This window comes from Mchenga conophoros, linkage group LG6 (assembly GCF_057382185.1).
Source record: "Mchenga conophoros isolate Kocher_MC1m ecotype Shallow Benthic linkage group LG6, M_conophoros_male_GT1.1, whole genome shotgun sequence".
Taxonomy (NCBI): Eukaryota; Metazoa; Chordata; class Actinopteri; order Cichliformes; family Cichlidae; genus Mchenga; species Mchenga conophoros.
The window spans coordinates 40,378,921-40,396,721 of NC_140531.1; the positions used below are offsets into that span (position 1 = coordinate 40,378,921).

The 17,801-nt window shown below is 42.3% G+C and overlaps 1 protein-coding gene across 22 annotated transcripts in view; it reads left to right on the top strand.

Moving 5' to 3' along the window:
- rims1b (regulating synaptic membrane exocytosis 1b) overlaps nucleotides 1-17,801 on the top strand; it is an 84,305-nt gene that overhangs the window by 57,701 nt on the left and 8,803 nt on the right. For 10 of the 22 annotated variants that reach the window (XM_085278068.1, XM_085278072.1, XM_085278069.1 and 7 more), the window contains 10 exons: nucleotides 1,092-1,211; nucleotides 1,970-2,053; nucleotides 3,135-3,212; nucleotides 3,645-3,710; nucleotides 4,696-4,809; nucleotides 5,222-5,328; nucleotides 8,692-8,795; nucleotides 8,927-9,087; nucleotides 9,304-9,453; nucleotides 14,744-14,961. In XM_085278068.1, the coding sequence (XP_085134194.1) occupies nucleotides 1,092-1,211; nucleotides 1,970-2,053; nucleotides 3,135-3,212; nucleotides 3,645-3,710; nucleotides 4,696-4,809; nucleotides 5,222-5,328; nucleotides 8,692-8,795; nucleotides 8,927-9,087; nucleotides 9,304-9,453; nucleotides 14,744-14,961 (1,202 nt within the window). The remainder of the gene's footprint in view (nucleotides 1-1,091; nucleotides 1,212-1,969; nucleotides 2,054-3,134; nucleotides 3,213-3,644; nucleotides 3,711-4,695; nucleotides 4,810-5,221; nucleotides 5,329-8,691; nucleotides 8,796-8,926; nucleotides 9,088-9,303; nucleotides 9,454-14,743; nucleotides 14,962-17,801) is intronic. The other 12 variants (XM_085278087.1, XM_085278088.1, XM_085278081.1 and 9 more) reach the window with 11 other exon arrangements.

Sequence of the window (17,801 nt, forward strand, 5' to 3'; positions counted from 1 at the left end):
CTAAAGAGCAGAACAAGTGGTTTTAGTCTTATTTAAAGGAACCTGATGTTTGTCTCCATCGAGTCTCATGAAAAAACCTGAATGATGTGAACAGCTGTAGCTTGGCTTGGGTTGAAGTTCCCAGAGTACCCTGATGATGACTGCTGGTTAAATGAAACCTGAGGATGCTTTGCAGCTGATGGGCTAAAACACACGAAGTAACATCATTTTTCAGATGCTGATGATGGAATCAGAGAGTGTATGTATGTAGTATCTGCTTACTTTCCCTTTTTCCTGCTTCTGACTGCTTTCACAGAACAGTAAACGCTCGTATATTTTTTGAAATATGCTATTTCAGTTTCTTTCCAAAATTTAAAAGCTAAAATGTATTCCACTCTGTATAACTTGGTGTAGCTTAGCCCCAAAAGTTTGAAAAACAGGGGGGAAGCATTCAAAAATCCTCACTTACAATCTGAGTGCAGCAAAGATGGTAGTAAAGGTATAGCTCTTTAAGCAGATTCATTACAGTTGATTGGGGACATGCCCAGGTAACCAGTGCGGGGGAAATAGTGAGACTTGCTTCATGAAGGTCTTTGGGGGACACGATGGGTTTTATGTGGACATTTCATGTAGGAGCAGTTCCCTCCATTTTTGTCTGTTCTGCTCTGATAACAGCGCGTACATCCTATAGATCTGCTGCAGCTCGGTTTCCTCGCCACATGTCGCCTCTGTAGCTTTAGATTGTGTTACGTAATTGGTGTTACATGTAATCTTCCTGTACGTATGTGTGCGGGGCCAATCCACCAGAGAACAATCTCTACACTCGGCTCTCTGAAGTCACAGACTGCATGTAGCTCATCTCGTGGGCACAATGCTGCAGGAAGCCTTTTAATCGAGCTGTTACATAAGCTGTGGACAGGATGCATTAAAGCTACCCTGCTTTATGTTGCCATGTAAATGTTCTACTTCATTTGTTAATTTCATGTTGTTTCCCCTTCCTGCACTTATTTGGCTTGTTTCTCTCAGTTGTGTGTGTCATTTTTGTTTTCCTTTGCCTCTCTTTGCATGCGGGTCTTTCCCCACCCACTGTGGGCGGGGTTTCTGGCACACAGCTCCACCCTCCCCGCATGCCTAAAGAGCAAGCCGCCCCACAGGCAGGAGGGGGGCAGCGCCTTGCCTCGTAGCATCCTCACACACCGTGTGCTCAGGTTCACTGATGAGGTCACGGTTAGGTAAGAACACACCCACTTCACATGTCCTCCCACCATTGGTCCTCTTGCCACCCAGAACTGCTTCTTTTTCCCTTTGGAGCGTGTGCTGGTAAAAGCAGGGTGTTACTCTTAAGCTCTTGTTGCCGCCCGTGTCAGGCGTTTGGCCTCAAAGTGTCGTGTGCGACGTCATGCGATGGCAACGAGCCGGCCATCTGTTGATAGTAGCTGTTGTCAGCAGCATGATGTGACACAGCACAGACATGCAGCGGAGCTCTGCTCTCCTCGCTCACTCCCAGACACACGAATCGTCCCTTCTCCCATGTAGACCTGGTTCCCATGACAACCTCTCATCTGAGTGGTCTCACTCTGCGAGGCCGCGAGGAGTGACTGGCGGTGATAAATGGAAACACAGCATCAGAGCCATTACCGTTTTAATGCGCTGTCTCATGGCCTCCCTTCTTCTCTCTTTGTCTCTCACTTCTTGTTACCTTTCTTCTGATTTTCTCTGGATTTTCTTTGTCCCTCTTTCTCTTATCAACCCTCCCTTTTTTTACTTGCTCGCCTCATCCTTTCTCCTTCTCCCTCTGTGGTGGTCTCCCATCTTCACTCTTTACCTTATTTTGTTATCTTTCTTTTGACTATTTCTGCTGTATCTCTTGTTCCCCTTCCCACTCATCATCCTTCTGTTGTCAACATCTTCATCACCTCGCCTCCTCCTCGCATCCTCTGTCCCTGTGCATCTCTGTTTCTCTCTCTGCTGCCCTGTTGTGGCGGTGCAGTGACCTGCAGCCGTCGTTGGACAGAGTGAGGAGCGCCAGCACCACGTGTCTGAGACCAGACTTTCACTCTACTGACAGAGACAGGTATCAGAAGAACATGCACACCATCACCTCTATCTGCACTCTTTTTCTGATGGAGTCATTCAACTTTTTGGGTGTTAGGATGCTGCATGTCTCCACTTCCCTTCACATCATGTGCCCCTTTCATACATGAGTAAATTTGCCATTATACACCCTCATTTAAAAAAAATAACCCAACTCAAACTATCTAGTTGTTTGCATATCTCAGTTCGTTTAACCTCCAAGACACATGAAGGAGTTAAACAGGAACAGATAAGATTATAAACCACAAAGGTCCCAGCAAGCGTAACTGAGTGCAGCTTCTCTCAGATATTATTTGCAGATATGCTTATTCAGTTTCTTCCCAAGAGTCATATACTAAGATTGATTCCACCCTGCAGTCAGTAAACAGAAAAAATGGCAACATGGATACTGTGCATTTATTATTTATTTATTTGCAAATAATAAGGTGAGGATAAGGAGAGAGATCGGCCAGTAAATCAACAGCTTCACCTTCACACTCATCCCTTTCTGTACGTCTCTACCTGAGCCAGTAATCCACCGTTTCCCATTGGAGAATCCTGGCCTCAGACTTGGCGATGCTATTTCTTATCCCAGCTTCTTCAAACACAGCTGCAAACTGCCCCATTGTAAGCTGGAAATCCATTGAGCAGGTCCACATAGCCGCAAAAAGCAGAATCACAAAAAGCTGACAATCGCTGTCATCTTCACTGCACATAGAAATTCTGTCCGCACCGATTATCATGAGCCCTGGTGGAGTCTGATTGCTGGTATAACTGCTGACCGAGCTCTTGTTAGGAACATATAGGGATGTAACAGCTGGTGACACCATGTTTGATCCTCTGTAGTCTGTGAGGAAGGTTTAATTTTACAGATGCAACAAAAACTGTGTTATTATAATTCTAGTTCTTCTGGTATTTTTACCACCGTGTCAGTTTGTTTGCTCACAGAAACGTGTCTCTGTGGAGCTTTTACCTGATGTTGTGCCATGAAGTTGAAAGCAGCCTTCACTGTCCCTTTCCTCACTAACAACCTCTCTCCCACTGGGATGCTCCTCCTCCCTCCCACCTTCCCACCCCTCCAGGTGTTCCAACTCTTTGCCCCGAACGACTCCCCCAAGCCCCAGGATCTTAGTAGAACATGTGGCCCCTGAGGAAGACAGGTACACCGGGTCCACCCCCCTGTGCCGACCCCTGACACGCTGCGGTTCTGCTTGCCTGCTCATACGTCCCTGAACTCTCACTTGAAAGCCTATCCTGTAGCCTGAAGCTTGTCCTGTAGTGATATGTACATCGTAGATCTTGTGATCAGCACCGCTTCCAACCCTTTTCCTGTAAATATTTGTTGTCTAAGGCTGTATAATCTCTCCTTTGTTGTGCTGCACCTGCTTCTCTCTTCTGAATTTCTTCACTTCTCTGGCTTGAAAGCACTTTTGCAGCTATGCAGCTTCCATAAACCAATAGAAAGACTGAGTTTGAACCTTTTTATAGTATTTCTTGCCCAGAGCTCAGTTGGGCCATTCTCTGCATCGCCATTTTCCACATCGTGTTTGTTTTTCTTCCTCTCTCTCTGTGGCCGCTGTGTGCCAACACAGGCAGTCTAACAGTTCTCCAGGTCCAAACTGTCCAAAGGGCAGCAGAAAAAGCCTGGAGGGGGACAGGTAAGCTCATTCATTCATTCATTTACCTGTGTTTCCACCTCATTACCCTAATCCCTTCCTTTTTCCCCAGAGGGATCATATTTAACCATCTGTTCCTTTTGGTCATGTGTGGAATTTTTTTTTCTTGTTCAAATCTAAGAAATCCTCAGAAAGACCTTAGATATAAACACATTGATCCATATTTGTGATTTGTTTTGTACAGTAAATGGAGCTTCGCTGACAAAAACTGGGTTTCTGTGTTTTATATGTTTGGAATTAAGCAAGAAAAAAAGCCTTTTTTTAATAATCGAGAAGCCAAACTGACTTTTTATTCTCTGTGCAAAGTTATGTTTGTCCAATCTTCCCTTCAGTGTTGTGTACTTGCACACCTCTGGATTGCTTCAGGCACACATCACAAAAAAGAGCCAAACTTTTCTCTCAAAGACCTTGCACAATGCACAAGTCAGGAAAATTCAAAAAACAGTGAACATGATTCTGGCTCGGACCCTGCTGACTTCTCTGCTGAAGATAGAAGGCTATTTGGGAGGGTGTAGTTTGTTTGTTTTTTAATCATCTTAAACATTAAAGTACAGTCAGTTTGACCCAGAAGATGATGCTCTCCATCTAAACTCTACGGTGAAATTAGAGATCAGTGATCTGAAAATAGAGCTGAAGATAGAGGCAGTGCTGAAAGCGGTTCAGAGGTGCATGATGACACGGCCTTGAAGAACAAAACAGATAAATTTAACTCTGGTCAAGTTTTTGATTGTTTTCTTGTATTATATTAGGATTTTCTTTACATTTCATAATTGTAATATGTTAAGCCCCGCCTTCTGTAAGCTGACTTTTTCTGATTGGCTGCCCCTTTAGATTAAAAACAAAAAAAAACTGCAGGTGGGCCGATTAGACCATGATTAATATGACCATCCACCACTGAAACAGACTGTTTGTGTTGTTTTGAGTTGCTATCTTTCTGTTTTTATTCCTTTTTATTTGCTGATGGCAGTCGCATCCAGCCCACCTCTATCCTGAGGGGCAGTAGAGGGAGAGGAGGCCCTCTGAGGCCCTTTGGCCAGACAGTCCTGTCAGGGTCTTGTCCTAACTCACCACGGCTGGACAGGTGCATGCTGTTGCCAGAGCCCCGCCTCCCCTCACCTGGTTTCCTCTCTGTTACACTGAGTGCACAGATACTACCTATATCAGCCATATCCCAGTATGATCTTTATGATATGTTGCTCACAAGTGATGTGATATTTTTATAAATTGTCTGTACATAAAGTATTTGAAGTATTTTGGGGATCTGTAGAAATACTCAGACACACTCGGTGAATCTTCCTTTGCTTCTCCTGCAGCTTCATTGATGATTCTGATCAGTTTCTCTCCTATCTTGACCTTTGACCTTTACCATTGACCCCAGTTTGTTGCTTCTGTGACTGAGTGTTGGGTCTCACTTGAATGAGAGATTAATCTCTTTATCATTATATGTATGTATAACTAATTTTCGCACCTCCTTGTGTGTTCATGTCCTGCAGAGCACACCCTTATGGCAGCCCGACTTCCCCAGCGGGGACTCCCTCATCAGGTCGCAGGGGCAGGCAGCTCCCTCAGCTCCCCGCTAAAAGCAGCAGTATAGAGCAAGGTGCGTTGTGTGTGGAGAAAAATTCATAAGAAAAAACATGTATCGCTACAGTTTGATAGTTGTAATCATTCGCATCAAACTGTTGTCAAAGTGAATAACTAAAAGGATTTTTAAATGCATCAGGTTTGTCCCATTACTGGACCAGTGACATCAGAACAACAGCCCTGCGCCGTCACCTCAGTGTGTATTATAGTGGCGTTTGTCAGATGTCTGCTTCACACCCTGAAATTTAGGAAAACACGCCCCTTCACAACAGTAACCGAGCTTATTGACAAATGAAAAGTGCATGAAGGCCAAAGCACACCTTGTATTGTTCTTTGACTGACAGCAGTTTTGATGAGTAGCACTTACTGACACCCTATGATTAGAACGGGCTAAAATTAGAGAGCCTTATAATAATGAGTAACTGTAGTGACTGAACCTGTTTTAAAATTCTGGATTGCAGCTCTACCAGCTTCAATGCTGCACCCTTAAAAGTTAAACCCTCTAATTATGCTCACATATTGTGTTTTATAGCCAGGTACTGGGACCTCCAGGTTGAAAAGGGTTAACAGCCTTTAAATTGTCAGTGCAGAGGAGTGCTGAGTAGATAAAACTCATATGCACTTATGTAGGCTGCGCTCATGTTTGACTCTATGCCCACAGCTTCAGTGCCTTTAAGGTTTTTTTGGCCTGAATTTTGTCTTTCATCTGTCGGATTAGGACGTTTAGCGTACAATAAATCTCTGTGTCCTTCTCACCAGGAGTGAGATTTGAAAATTACATGATGCCATTTGAAGGACTGTAAAAATGATCAACTGCAGTGTTGGGTCACTTCAAACAGCAGAACTGAAGCATGACAAATGGTCACTCTTTAACCCCTCAAGCCCGGCGCTATTAAATTTCACCTGAAAGACAATATCTCCAATTTCTGTCACCAACAGCAGCACAACAGTGAAGGATTAGGATGTGGAAATGCATATAATGAGTCTCCACATCACAATCACCAGGCTGGAGTGAAACGTTCAGCCACATTCATTTAAAAAAATCCTGTTTTAACAATTCGCAGCTGTAATTCTTCCAGATTTGACTCAGCAGGAAAAAAATTCAGTCATAGTTTAGTCAGTTGCACTGGCTCTTGTTGTTTGTGTTTTAATGACCTCTGGGGTCAAAAGGGTTAATTTATTTTTTAAACTCTCAAAAAAAGAGCCTGAAACACACAGTTCAGGGCAAAACAACAAACCTATCAAAAATCCCTGAAAGCAGTTCAGGAAGCTGTCAGCATAAAGTAAGTGCATCAAGATTTCTGTCTGCTCAGCACTCCTTTGATTGAAAAAAACAATATAAACAGTATGAAAACTGTGGAGTTTTCATACTGTTTAGAACTGTAGGTGTAGAGCAGAGTGTGCAGGGACAACACTGCACCGTTAATGAAACCGATTTAGCTATTACATGTAAGAGAGTTCATAAAGTCAGACTGAATGTGAAACTTTTATTTGCATTAACTGCTGAAGAAAAAATGTCTTTTTATGTCTGTTTGATATAATAATCAGATAGTGATTGTATAATTCAGTCAGTCTTATTTTAGTATTTTTGATCCACTTTCACTTGTTTTATTAACATTACTGCATTTCACTATTTATACAAACTCAACATTTCCTGGTGGTTTAAAATTAAAACCTTCACAGGGTTTCACTGGACTAAACATTACATGTCTTAAAAAGACTTTTATTTTGAAACATTTGTGGAAAACTCATACATTCAACTCATACCTTATTTCCTAAAAGGTAAAGATGTATTTAAAAATGATAAATTCTGTTATTTAACTAGAGAAAAGGTGGTTGCGAAAAAGTGAGTTGCGGACTTAAATACAGTATCAAACAATCAGCCTTTAATGGCGTCGATGCAGGAAATAGCAAAGTCTAAAATAATCCAGAGCATATGCCAAACAGAGCTACTGCAGGGAATAAGTTACCAGAAAACTCTAGAACGTCCTCAAGGACACAGAACGAGGATACAAACAGCAAAAAGGGACAACTGAACAAAGGACAAGGGGAGAGTGAGACAATATATTCATAGAAGGGTGAGTAAGAGTGGAGACACCTGGGAGACACAGCTAAACCAAACAAGCTAAAACCTACAAGTAATGTCAGGGACTAGAAAGAGAGAGCATATTTCCCCACATGTTGTCTTCACTTCTTTGGCTTCCTGTTAAATCCAGAATCAAATTTAAAAGGTCCCGTCTTATCTTATGACCTTGTAGAACCATATCAGCCCATTAGAGCACTTCGCTCTCGCACTGCAGGCCTACTTGTTGTTCCTAGAGTATTTAAAAGTAGAATGGGAGGCAGAGCCTTCAGTTTTCAGGCCCCTCTTCTGTGGAACCAGCTTCCAGTTTGGATTCAGGAGACAGACACTATCTCTACTTTTCCTTTTTTGATAAAGTATACAGATAAGGCTGAATCAGGTGACCCTGACTCCTCCTTTATGTGCACTGCAATAAGTGTAGGCGTTGGGGGATTCCCATGATGCACTGAGTGTTTCTTTTTCACTCACTGTGTTTTTATACACCTCTCTGCATTTAATTATGAGTTATTATTAATCTCTGGCTCTCTTCCACAGCTTGTCTTTATCCTGACCCACGACCATGACAGTATTATTCTTAAGTTTAATTTCTGCTGCATGAAATTAGCTAGATTTTAAGACTTTATCAGACTTTAAAACATCAGTCACTGTCTGGTAGATTTCTCAGCACTCACTTGCCTGCTGATGGCGCCAAGAGTCTTAGTATATTTCCAAATTCTCTCAAGTGGCTCTTTTTCCAAAGAGCTCCGGGTTGTTGGTGTTCTCACAGTTGTGGCGTTTAGGAATATGCGCTCAGGTGGGAATTTATTTTTTGTGCAACTCTAAAATGTAAAATAAGTTTAACAGCTGTTTGATTGAAAGCATTAACTTCAGGGAATTTGGTTTTAGTCCCTCTAAAACTTTAGCCTATGTCAGTTTTCCTCACTTTCCAGTGCTATTACAGTATATGTGTGTCCTTCTGGTTCACATTCACTGGTTTTCTCTGCAAAGATAAATTTTTAAACACTAAAGTAGGATTTCACCTAACCATAAATCCAAATCCGGCATTCCCAGAAGACCTGGATTGGAAATTGAAATTTATACTTTTTCAGTGCAGATCTAAAGTGTCTTTGAGTCTTCCTGATGGAGTTTCCAGTGCACATAATGCTCCACCTAGTGTCAGAACCCATGTCCTGCATCCACAGGAAACACTATCCAATTAAAACACGTGTATTTTATTTTTCTTCATGGGTTTTGCTTTTTTCTCAGTGACATGCTTTTATCCATATCCTTTGTCTTTTTAAAAATGTTGTGCCTCAGCCCTCGCAGTGGAGGAGCGAGCCCGACAGCTGCAGATGAAAGTACATTCCTACCGGCCTTCAGCCTCCCATGACCCTGAGACAAACCTCAAGACCAAACGGGAGGTGAGTGTTTGTATTCGCTGCTCACCTCTTCCTTCTGGACTTTATAAACAATGTATTTGTTATTTATTCGTCCTCAGTTTGAACAAATGTACTGAGCTTCCCACCCTCCTTCACTTTACCTCCATCTTTAGATGTATGCAGAACAGAGGCGCAGCAGCGACAACATGTCGGCCAGATCTTCAGACAGCGATATGAGCGACGTGTCGGCGATCTCCCGTGCCAGCAGTGCCTCCCGCCTCAGTAGCACCAGCTACATGTCTATCCAATCAGAACGGCCCGGGGGACGACTCAGGTCAGTTGTGACTGTAAAGGCTGCTTTTTAACACCACAGCCATCATTTTTAATACTCTAATTAAACCCAGATGTCGGAGAAGTGCATGCTGATCACAGTCTGTCTTTCCTTTTCTTGCACGCCACTTGCCGTTGCATGTTTGTGTCCTTCTGCATGCTCTGATTCTTCCACCCACACGCACGCAAACACATGAACGCACAAACACACATAACTCAGATCCAAGTCATTAGAGGAGGACAAGAAGGACAGGAGGATCTCGTGGGGGGTGGATGGAGAGGAGGAGGAGAACGAAGGTGGAAAGAGGCAGTTCTCCGAGGAGCTGAAGCACAGGAGACACACTGTGGCAGGAGACACGAGAGAGTCCAGGTAAAGAGTTGTCACACGGTGAATCCACCCATGATGGCAAACGGTCCATCTGCTCACTGCACAACTAGGTCCACATAGACCTCTCAAGTCCAAAGAAAGGCCGTCAGAAGCTATTAAAGGTGGAAACATAAGCAGTTTATATAGAGGTGGTTTATTATAGTTTATTGTAGATGTAGATGTGGAACCTCCAGTGAAATCTCCATATTTATGGGTAACTCCTGTTACCCATCTGCAGTGGCTTTAACAACAAATTAGGAGAACTAGATCACAAACATAAGGCCCGGGGTCCAGGATCAGTCCGGCAAAGACTCCACCCACTGGGTGGCTTTGAAAAAAGTGAAGGAACATTTTTGGATCACCAAAACATTTTCTGTAATTTTACACATTTATAAGAGTTCATTTATTACAACAGCATTTCTCTATCATGTTTGTTTATCACTGTGACACAATGAGCACTTTGGCACTTATTTTTCTAGGATATCTGTAGATCTAAACATCTATCTATAGATGTCTCAAAATATCTCAAGATTAAAAGTGTAGATAAACCTCTTAATGCTGTCAGAAAGGTCAGAGTTCAAAGTTTTAGACATCCCTGAACTAGATTTCACGTTGCTGTAAGTGATTTTTTACATTCTCCAGTTGTAAAAATGTGCAGCCTGAACACTGAATTTTATACCCCGTGTCTGTCAACTTATCCACTTCATGTTGCTGAACGTCAGAAGCGGCGGTGAGCGTGGATGTAAACACCTGAAAGTCCAAGTCGAGAACAGAAAATTTAACAGTGTGTGAGCAGATTTGTTTGCTTTAACCATCAACCCGGCGGGCTTATGTTTGATCTGAGCCTGGACTTAAAATTAAACTCAGACTTTCTTTTTTTAAAACTGTTACTGTTCAAGCTATTAGCCTGCTAAATCAAATAGTATACTTTTGATTCATTTCCATAAAAACAGGTAAGCACTCCAAGTCAGCCTCAACATGTTAAGATATTTTTCTCCACCTAAAAGTTTTTTCTCTGTTATTAAGATTAAGATAACCTTAGGGTGCTGCAAACACACATTTAAAAAAATGTCCTTTTGTGTTACACAGCTTGATGACTTTTAATCACGTTAACAGCATTAGTCCCATCTGTGGTGCTAATCATTATTCCTCCCTGAGCCATAGGTGGATTCAAAAGTCAGCACCAAGACGAGTTCCACATAAATCGCTAACACAAACACGAGTTGCATAATTCAAAATTAAGCACCAGCTGAACTAACACTACACATTTGGGAAAATAAGAAGCTGAGCCAAAAGGATCAACATCAGTTGACCTGAGACGGCTAAAAATAGAGGGGAAAAACAACCGATTAAAAAAAAGTGAAAGGAACCTTTTTTTAGGAAGAGGGTACTAGGAGGGAAAGAGTCTGTCAGATCTCACTTTAATATTTATTTTGAAAGTAGATATTTAAAACGTTTCTTACTTTCTGTCAGTTACATTCTGTTAAAAACGGCGGCCAATGTTTCAAGTCATGAGGTCACTGTGTAAGTAATTCCTGTCAGCCAAAAGTTCAGACTTAAGGCTGCTTTAAAGCTCAATTACAGGCTGTTTTTTCTACCCTTGGATTTGTATGATGTCACAGAGAGCAGATAACCTAATATGGTCATCTTAATCACAAAGCTCGGGGTGTGAACAGAGACGTCCCACCAAGCTGCTGTTGAATTCTGCAGCCGATTGGAAGAAAGTTTTCTAAAACAGAGGAAAAGGGAGCTTAAATGGGATGTTTCAGACAGAGGATGAACTGAAGGAGGGGTCCTGCAGAGGACGAAGGAGGTACTGTGAGTCATACAGAGCTACTCTAGTTGAATCCAAGAGCAAAAATATGCTGGAAGTAAGTGAAATAGAACCTCTTTCAAAAGAGACTTTTTTAGTCTCCTTATATACAGCTACACACACACACACACACACTTACTTCAGCAGCAGTAACAGACTGCTGACAAGGACAAATGACCCCATCTCACTGCTCCACAGTGAGCCAGGTGATGATGTAGTGCAGCTTATTAGCTGGCTAATGTATTGAGGTGTGAGAGAAAAGAGAAAAAAGGACGGGCGTTCTTTACACAGATCAATCCAAACCAGGTTTTTTAAAAGCAGCTCGGACTCGGATGTCAGAGGCTTGTATGTTAGGAATAGATTATTTTCTTTATTTAGTTTATCACCAGTAAAACAAAAGCAACCACAGTCACATGCACAGAGCCAAAAGTATGTGGACAGTCACATTAGCTCCGTCAGCAGGCATTAATCAGATTCTCTGAGCCTTCACTCTTCTGGGAAGACTTGTTTGTGGGGATTTTTTCCCATTCAGACACATTAGTGAGGAAGGCCGAGCCTCGCTCTCCATCAGTGCTTCTGTTCATCCCAAAGGCTCTTTACTCCTCTACCTACAATCATTTTGTTATGGACCCATTTGTCCAACACCAAACTCGCTTTATCGTTGCAGTTTTTAACCTTAAGATTTATCTTAGGAGGTGCTAGCTTGAAACGAGCCCTGTAAGTATAAGAATCTCAACTTGAAAACAAACTAATTCAACCTTTAATAGTTTCAGGGCCAAAATGAACAAACTGGGATCTATGAGTCAGAGAGAGAAAATTCTGATGTACAGCATCCCCACCTCACTGATGTGTGAAAAACTCAACACACATTGACACATCTGCCTAATCAAACTGGAATATTAAAGTAAATAACAGCCTTTAACAGTGAGTCAGTGACACTGATGTCACTGACTCACTGTTAAGAGCATTACCTGAAAAAAAGAAGTTACTGTGTAGCACAGAAGCACACTAATTTTAATCCTTCAAAAAATGAGGTTTGCATATTAATTTAAGACACAGGGGTCCGCTTATTTTTCCCATGGGCTGCACATTCAAACTCAAAATTACAGAGAGGAAAAATTAGATGTGCAAAAGAAGAAAAGAATGTATTACTGAAAGATAAAAACCACCTGGTGTGGTGGTGGTGGTGCATTTTGCAGTTAAATTCCTGTCCTGCAGCAACTCCGTCAGTATTTGTGGAGGTATTTCCATATTTCAGTTTCACACCTTCGAGGTTCTGGCTTACATGCAACCACTTGATGTGAATTTCTGCTCTGTTGCCATCTAGATAACAACAGATTTGCAGCTTTTGCTGATTTATCACAGTTAATTTCCGTATCACAAACAGATTCCATGTAATTGCAAACTTGACCCCATTCAACTGTAAACTGGTAGCAGACTGACTCCATCTAATTGCAGAGACCACAAGTTCTTTGCACACAGTCGCACATTTTAACAGTCCGTGGGGAGCGACTCACTTTCAAATCAGGCCTTGTGTAGCTGGTAGAGGAACTCTGGTTTTTGGCTTAATTGTGGTAATGCTGCACAGTCGGTGTACTGGTTATGCATTACCGGGTAATGCAGGAGCCATTTTGACATTGTTTAGCCTTCCGTTGGGAGTCCCTCAGTGTTCGAAAACAAGAGAGGTCTAGTATTACAGTGAGGCTTTCAGATTTTCATATCCCGTTGTTTGCATGCTGGAAACAAAGAACGCGTGTAATGGACTGAGCAGCATTTTATTCAGTTCAAACACAGAGTTGGATTTTAAAAGCAGACAGTGGAGTCAGACTACATTTATAAAAGCTGGTCAGTGTCAGAAAGCCTGTAATGTGTTTTTAGACAGAGGGTGGGCAGGAATTAGTAACGAGTTGATGCACATCGACTGCAGGCCGCGGGTCAGTTTTCACTCAGAGCTGGATATTAATGCAAGCATTCAGTGGATATTTTCACGTCTCCTCCAGGCCGCTTTGATGATGGCTTGTGGAAGTGACTGAGTGCATACAGAGGAGATTAGACAGTCTTTACATCTTTTTCTGTTACAGCTGTCCTTTAACCTATCCTTCCTCTTTAATTCCCCCACATGTTTGATGTAGTTCTCCTTCCTAATTCCTAATAATTGATGAGCTGCTGCTCATTTAAGCTTTTGTGAGTCCTGCCTTCTACTGCATTTGTTTGCATAGACGTTTGTGGTCAGACACGCTGACATTTCAGAATAAAACCACACAAACAGACAAATGCATAAATTTTCCTGCTGACATTTTAAAAATGAGCTGGAAAAAACACACAAATCACAAGCCTTTTAGCCAAAAACAGCAAATGTGATTAGACTGATTTTTTTCCCCTGTGCCTGTTTATATGTGTTTGTGTTTGTGTAATCCTCCTCGCATGTCTCAGATCCCTCCTTGCATGCATCCTGTGCTGTGACTGCCTGGACCCCCTCCACCCTCAAGACCTGGATCCTCCCCTTCCACCCTACCCCTGTTCTACACGCCCTTCTCTAACTCCCCTGCAGGGAGAGGTGGAGAGGCCTCAAACCACCCTCCCGCTTTCTCCTCTTGGTCACTGGGCTGTAGCTGTCAGGGACCCACAGGGAGCGGAGAGTTTGGGTGATAGGGGCAGCGTAGCTGGACTCTCTTGCAGTACTTTGGCCCCCTCTGAGCTGATGGACATGCGACAGCTCCTCCGAATCCCTAGGCGACAGCATCGATTGCTGGACACGTTCTGTCCGTGTGTAGTGGCTTGTTTAAGAAGACTGAACTTTAATAGATAATATGCTCAGCTATAAACTGCTGGAACATTCTACTTCATTTTTATTCTCTTTTTTTGAGGGTTTCACAGCACAGCTCTGTTACCAACCACTTATGATTTGGCTTCGATTATTTCAGAAGTGTCTAAATAGGGAAGAAAACATAAAGGGCCAAACATATAGTTCCTTTATATGAGTCAAATGATTAGGAATGTAGATGTCACTTAAAAGCCTATTATAGTTAACTTACAAGGAAAAATGTGACAAATAAAAACTAGACAGGAGAAAAAAACAATTAACTGAAACTATAATTGGAAATTAAGTTTTAGTCTTAAAACTTAATTTTAATGTGCTCAGATTGGTCAACAGAGCAGACATGAGGCTAAACGACATGTTTAATGACATTAAAACTGTAGGATGTCAAGTTTGGCTTGTAAAGCTTGAGTTTTGACTCATGTGACACGTTGATGATTATACTGCATTTCTTTTCTTTGGGACTCCAGACTTTTATTTGATGCTCTTTTATTAAACACGCTCCCTCAGCAATGTTCGTCATCCCCACCTCCCATCAGTCATGCTGTTTTTGTTGTTGTGCCACAGTAAAGGTACAGTACACTCGAAGTAAAAGAGAGCTTAATAACAACATCTATCAAACACACCAGGTCACAAAGTCACGCTTCGCCTTCTCTCTCCAGTCGGCAGATGCGAGCGTCCATGGGCCGCAGCATGCTGAAGAGTTCCAGCGTGAGCGGAGAGATCTACACCCAGGAGCGCACAGACGGCAGCCAATCAGACACGGCGCTGGGCACGGTGGGCAGCGGCAGCAAGAAGAGACGCTCCAGCCTCAGCGCGCGGGTGGTGGCCATCGTTGGCAACCGTCGCAGCCGCAGCACGTCGCAGATCAGCGGCCCCGGTGAGTCGGCGGTTTCAGGGATTTGCTGGAATTTCATAGGACTGTATTTAAAAAAAAAACTTAAAACTAAAGATTTTGGACCATGTTAGTTTTTTGGAAGCAGACATGACAATATTTAGAAAAGAGGGTGGAGATACCTAACATCCATAACATCCATCTGCTGTATGTCACTTTCCAAAAGCTTTCTCTAATCTGATTCCATCCTCTGCTAACCTGCATTCTTTTTTCCATTAAAGGTACAATATGTAAAGTTTAATTAAATGCATGATGTAATCTGCAAGATCTGACTTCTTGAGGAATGTTAATGAGCGAGGAAGTCTCTCACGCCTCAGAATGATATTTTAATAATGCAAGAAGTCCCAACCTGATTGAAGAGGGTTAATATGAGAAAGCCCGCTGGTTCTGTGGACACACACTGCATTACTGTGCTAATCAGCTCACTGAGATCCTTTCTGCACTTTCTCAGAGGTGTGCAGAGGGTGGCAACATATCCAGTATATGGAAAACATCAACTGTAATGCCTGTTCCAAAATCCGAAGTAACCAGTTCAGACCAGCTGCACTTACATCCTTTGTCGTGAAAATCTTTGAAAACATGACGTGTGCTTAATTGGTGATAAACTAGATTCACTGCGGTTTGCTTGTCTAGTGGGCAAAGCTCTTCATTCTAGACAGCGCATATAAGAATCTTGAAAACCAAAATCTTACATGGGAGGTTTATTTGCAGATTTTTCTTCCACGTTCAATGAGATGCAGTCCCGACATTACCCGATCACATTTATTGTTGCTTTTCATTTTTTTAACTGACAGAGTTCAGTGGGCTTTTGGAAATGCCTGCATGCCCAATCCTATTATCTCAAACTCTGGCTCCCCACAAGGCTAAGTCGTTCTCCTCTGCTTTTTATCATGTGCACAGACAGCTGCACGAATTCTCAGTGGGGCAGATTTCTGGTCAAGTTTTCTGATGACACTGGGCTGAAAGTCAGAGCACATTGGTGCTTTGCCTGCATTTGTCAAGTGACAAACTTCTTGCCTTTAATTTGACTTAAACTAAGGAATTAGTGAATTTGATGCAAGCAATCAAAAAGCGTGGAGACAAAACCCAAACGCAGACAGACTCAAAGAAACTGAAAAGACGCCTTTAATTTTATAGGTGTAGAGTACCAAAAGAGTAAATACTCACTCCAGAGGTAACCAAGCAAACTGGACAGAGCTGAAAGTAATTAAAACAACAAGGCAAGTAAAATTAAATACAAAACACAAGTAGCAACCAGCTACCAAAATAAAACAGGAAACGGAGACTTAAGATGCCAAAGGACACCGGGGTGGTTAGACCAACTTTAGCACATACGTTAAGAACAGAAACAATTCAAACACTAACAGAAACCACATTACAGAGGTAATAAGAGCTCAAAAACCTGAAAGCAATACACCAATAATTCTAAACAATAAAAGTCACAACTAAAACCAAAACAGAGGATTTTTAGTGATTCTAAAACACAAAACTCCAGGACAGTGACACAAACACACAGTCAGTGGTTCAACGAGGACAACAAAGAATCGACTTGTTGCAGAAGCTGAAGTCTTTCAGTGTTTCCTTTAATATTTTCCTTCTTGTGCTGGTTCAGTGGGTTGTATATGAAGGACAGACACAAACTTTGCAACATTAAAATCTTTGTCAAGATTATTTGAGTCCAGTTAAAAAACCCGTGCTCACCTTGGAAGAATCACACGGTTCATTTTTCTCAAGTGAATTTATTTTATTGTCCTCAGGTCGGCACTGTCATGCTTCTCATGCATAATAGATGCATGAGAAGCAAACTACTCAGATTCCTTCATACCTTCTTTCTAGGGGTGCAACGATATTCGTATCGATATTGAACCGTTCGATACAGTGCTTTCGGTTCGGTACGCATATGTATCGAACAATACAACATTTGTAATTTATTTTATCAACTTTCCTTCTGACGATGCTGTCTGTGTTGAGCGCTCAGTGAATCCGTGTTCGACTACTCCGCCTAGGCTGCACTGTCGAGCGCAGATCCACTGAGTGCTCCACACAGACAGCATAGTCAGAAGGAAGAGCGCAGGGCACCTCCCCCACCCTCATTCAGATCTGGCGTTTGGAATTATTTTGGTTTTCATGTGACGTATGACCCTGAAGGTAAGCGAGTCATGGACTAAAGTAAAACAGTATGTTGGATGTGCCATGCAATGCTCAATTACATGGGTGGGAACTAGTGTGTTAGCGCAGTTAGCTCGTTAACGTGTTGGCCGTCTAGCCCCATGCACGGGGCGATCGGTGGTAGCTCGTTAACGGAGATTTGCCGTGTTGTGGCGTTAAGGTCATTTCAACGAGATTAACCTGAAAGCACTAGTGGGAACACAACAAATATGACTGCACATTTACGCCGACATCATCCTAGTGCAAAGACAAAAACAACAAGCATGCTACAAACTTTAGCCGAGTCATTTAGACAGCTGTTAGCACATGATTCTCCTTATGCTGCTGAGAATATAGCCCAGAAGAAGCAGATAGTATAGCTTTTATTTTGGAAAGAGCCATTTCTCTGTAATAAACTCTCTTTTCCAAAGATGAGTGATTCCTCAATCAGATACAGGGCTCGCAATATCGCTAGCCTGACATCCTGGGGCTAGCGATTTTTTCAGTCGGGCTACCAAAATCTATCTCTGCCCTGCCCATCGGGCTATTGTAGGAAAAATATATGTCAATGCTTTTGCATTCTTTCGGAAATGTAGCTGGGTAATTATGTCATTGGCATCGGTGAGCCACTGTCAATATGTGACATATTGAAATCGCGTTTGAATTTGCGCTTGTTT